Genomic DNA, 4,808 nt, shown 5'->3' with positions numbered 1-4,808 from the left:
CAGGACAGTACAGAGATCTCTCCATGATCTATTTATACCCAGGACTGTATATATAACAAGGAGGTGACCTAATAATATATATAATATATCAGGACAGTACAGAGATCTCTCCATGATCTATTTATACCCAGGACTGTATATATAACAAGGAGGTGACCTAATAATATATATAATATATCAGGACAGTACAGAGATCTCTCCATGATCTATTTATACCCAGGACTGTATATATAACAAGGAGGTGACCTAATAATATATATAATATATCAGGACAGTACAGAGATCTCTCCATGATCTATACCCAGGACTGTATATATAACAAGGAGGTGACCTAATAATATATATTATATATCAGGACAGTACAGAGATCTCTCCATGATCTATTTATGCCCAGGACTGTATATATATATATTGGGGGGGGGTGAGTGTAGTTGGGGGGTTATGGGCGAGCAGTGGGCAGTTTCGGGTGAGCTCAGACCCCTCCCCTCTGTTATGTGATCTCCATCATGTCTCCTCCTTAGAGCCGCCGTCCGCTCCGATCCTTTACCATGCGGCCATGCTTCCCCGCCTCCCGCTCCCCGGGCTCTGACCCGCTCTCCCGCTCCCCGGGCTCTGACCCGCTCTCCCGCTCCCCGGGTTCCCCGCCCTTCTCCCCGGATTCTGTACCGCTCTCCCCCCGGGGCTTCCCCGCCTCCCGCTCCCCGGGTTCCCCGCCCTTCTCCCCGGGCTCTGTACCGCTCTCCCCCCGGGGCTTCCCTGCCTCCCGCTCCCCGGGTTCCCCGCCGCTCTTCCCCCCGTCCCCGCTCTTCTGCCTGGGCTGCCTGCTCCTCTTGCCCCGGGGTCTCCTGTGCCCCTCGGTCTGTACCTGTCCGGACCATCACACCATTGACTGCCGGGACCAGGGCCTCCCCCGCCTCCCCGACCTCTTCCCCCTGGATGTACGGAAGCTCGTGGCGGCCAATAACCACATCCAGTCCATCCCGGCCGACCTGCTGCTCTACTACGCGGACCTGCTCTACCTGGACCTGAGGAACAACTCTCTGACCTCCCTGGAGGACGGGACCTTCAGCGGCTCCTCCCGCCTCCTCTTCCTGGACCTCAGCTACAATCACCTGACTCTGCTGGATGCCGGAATCTTCCGGGCGGCGGAGAAGATGATAAAGTTGAGTCTGGGGAACAATAATCTGTCGGAGGTTCATGCTGACGCGTTCCAGAATTTGGAGTCTCTTCAGGTCTTGGAGCTGAATGACAATAACTTACAGAGTCTGAGTGTGAGTGTCCTGGAGTCTCTGCCATCTCTGCGGACTGTCCGCCTGGAGGGGAACCCCTGGACCTGTGACTGCAACTTCGCCAACATCTTCATGTGGATGGATGGAAATCCCCAAAAACTACAAAAAGGTGGGTGAGAAATATCTGTATGGTTTAAAATATATACCATCGCTATATATACATCAATCACATATATACATCGCTATATATACATCAATCACATATATACATCGCTATATATACATCAATCACATATATACATCACTATATATACATCAATCACATATATACATCGCTATATATACATCAATCACATATATACATCGCTATATATACATCAATCACATATATACATCACCATATATACATCAATCACATATATACATCGCTATATATACATCACTATATATACATCAATCACATATATACATCGCTATATATACATCACTATATATACATCAATCACATATATACATCGCTATATATACATCAATCACATATATACATCACTATATATACATCAATCACATATATACATCACTATATATACATCAATCACATATATACATCGCTATATATACATCACTATATATACATCAATCACATATATACATCGCTATATATACATCAATCACATATATACATCGCTATATATACATCACTATATATACATCAATCACATATATACATCGCTATATATACATCGCTATATATACATCAATCACATATATACATCGCTATATATACATCACTATATATACATCAATCACATATATACATCAATCACATATATACATCACTATATATACATCAATCACATATATACATCACTATATATACATCAATCACATATATACATCGCTATATATACATCAATCACATATATACATTGCTATATATACATCAATCACATATATACATCGCTATATATACATCAATCACATATATACATCGCTATATATACATCAATCACATATATACATCACTATATATACATCAATCACATATATACATCACTATATATACATCAATCACATATATACATCACTATATATACATCAATCACATATATACATCACTATATATACATCAATCACATATATACATCACTATATATACATCAATCACATATATACATCACTATATATACATCAATCACATATATACATCGCTATATATACATCAATCACATATATACATCGCTATATATACATCAATCACATATATACATCGCTATATATACATCATCATATATATACATCGCTATATATACATCAATCACATATATACATCGCTATATATACATCAATCACATATATACATCGCTATATATACATCACTATATATACATCACTATATATACATCAATCACATATATACATCGCTATATATACATCAATCACATATATACATCGCTATATATACATCAATCACATATATACATCACTATATATACATCACCATATATATACATCACTATATATACATCAATCACATATATACATCGCTATATATACATCAATCACATATATACATCACTATATATACATCACCATATATACATCAATCACATATATACATCGCTATATATACATCACTATATATACATCACCATATATACATCAATCACATATATACATCACTATATATACATCACCATATATACATCAATCACATATATACATCGCTATATATACATCACTATATATACATCAATCACATATATACATCGCTATATATACATCAATCACATATATACATCGCTATATATACATCGCTATATATACATCAATCACATATATACATCGCTATATATACATCAATCACATATATACATCGCTATATATACATCACCATATATACATCAATTACATATATACATCGCTATATATACATCAATCACATATATACATCGCTATATATACATCACTATATATACATCACCATATATACATCAATCACATATATACATCGCTATATATACATCACTATATATACATCAATCACATATATACATCGCTATATATACATCGCTATATATACATCAATCACATATATACATCGCTATATATACATCAATCACATATATACATCGCTATATATACATCAATCACATATATACATCGCTATATATACATCAATCACATATATACATCGCTATATATACATCAATCACATATATACATCACTATATATACATCAATCACATATATAAATCGCTATATATACATCAATCACATATATACATCGCTATATATACATCACTATATATACATCAATCACATATATACATCGCTATATATACATCACTATATATACATCAATCACATATATACATCGCTATATATACATCACTATATATACATCAATCACATATATACATCGCTATATATACATCACTATATATACATCAATCACATATATACATCACTATATATACATCAATCACATATATACATCGCTATATATACATCACTATATATACATCAATCACATATATACATCACTATATATACATCAATCACATATATACATCACTATATATACATCACCATATATACATCAATCACATATATACATCGCTATATATACATCACTATATATACATCAATCACATATATACATCGCTATATATACATCACTATATATACATCAATCACATATATACATCGCTATATATACATCACTATATATACATCAATCACATATATACATCACTATATATACATCAATCACATATATACATCACTATATATACATCACTATATATACATCAATCACATATATACATCACTATATATACATCACTATATATACATCACCATATATACATCACTATATATACATCAATCACATATATACATCACTATATATACATCAATCACATATATACATCACTATATATACATCAATCACATATATACATCACTATATATACATCAATCACATATATACATCGCTATATATACATCAATCACATATATACATCGCTATATATACATCAATCACATATATACATCGCTATATATACATCAATCACATATATACATCGCTATATATACATCAATCACATATATACATCGCTATATATACATCAATCACATATATACATCGCTATATATACATCAATCACATATATACATCGCTATATATACATCAATCACATATATACATCGCTATATATACATCAATCACATATATACATCGCTATATATACATCAATCACCATATATACATCACATATATACATCGCTATATATACATCAATCACATATATACATCGCTATATATACATCACCATATATATACATCGCTATATATACATCAATCACATATATACATCGCTATATATACATCGCTATATATACATCAATCACATATATACATCGCTATATATACATCAATCACATATATACATCGCTATATATACATCAATCACATATATACATCGCTATATATACATCAATCACATATATACATCAATCACATATATACATCGCTATATATACATCAATCACATATATACATCGCTATATATA

The 4,808-nt window shown here is 33.4% G+C and overlaps 1 protein-coding gene across 1 annotated transcript; it reads left to right on the top strand.

Annotated features, from left to right (window-relative positions):
* The first annotated feature begins 548 nt into the window (after positions 1-548).
* Positions 549-1,406, top strand: LRRC38 (leucine rich repeat containing 38). Its single transcript, XM_056551357.1, has one exon. The coding sequence runs from the start codon at positions 549-551 to the stop codon at positions 1,404-1,406; it is 858 nt and encodes a 285-aa protein (XP_056407332.1).
* Positions 1,407-4,808: the final 3,402 nt, after the last annotated feature.

This window comes from Hyla sarda, unplaced genomic scaffold (genome assembly GCF_029499605.1).
Source record: "Hyla sarda isolate aHylSar1 unplaced genomic scaffold, aHylSar1.hap1 scaffold_1011, whole genome shotgun sequence".
NCBI classification, from domain to species: Eukaryota; Metazoa; Chordata; class Amphibia; order Anura; family Hylidae; genus Hyla; species Hyla sarda.
This window is presented reverse-complemented; position numbering and strand designations above follow the sequence as displayed.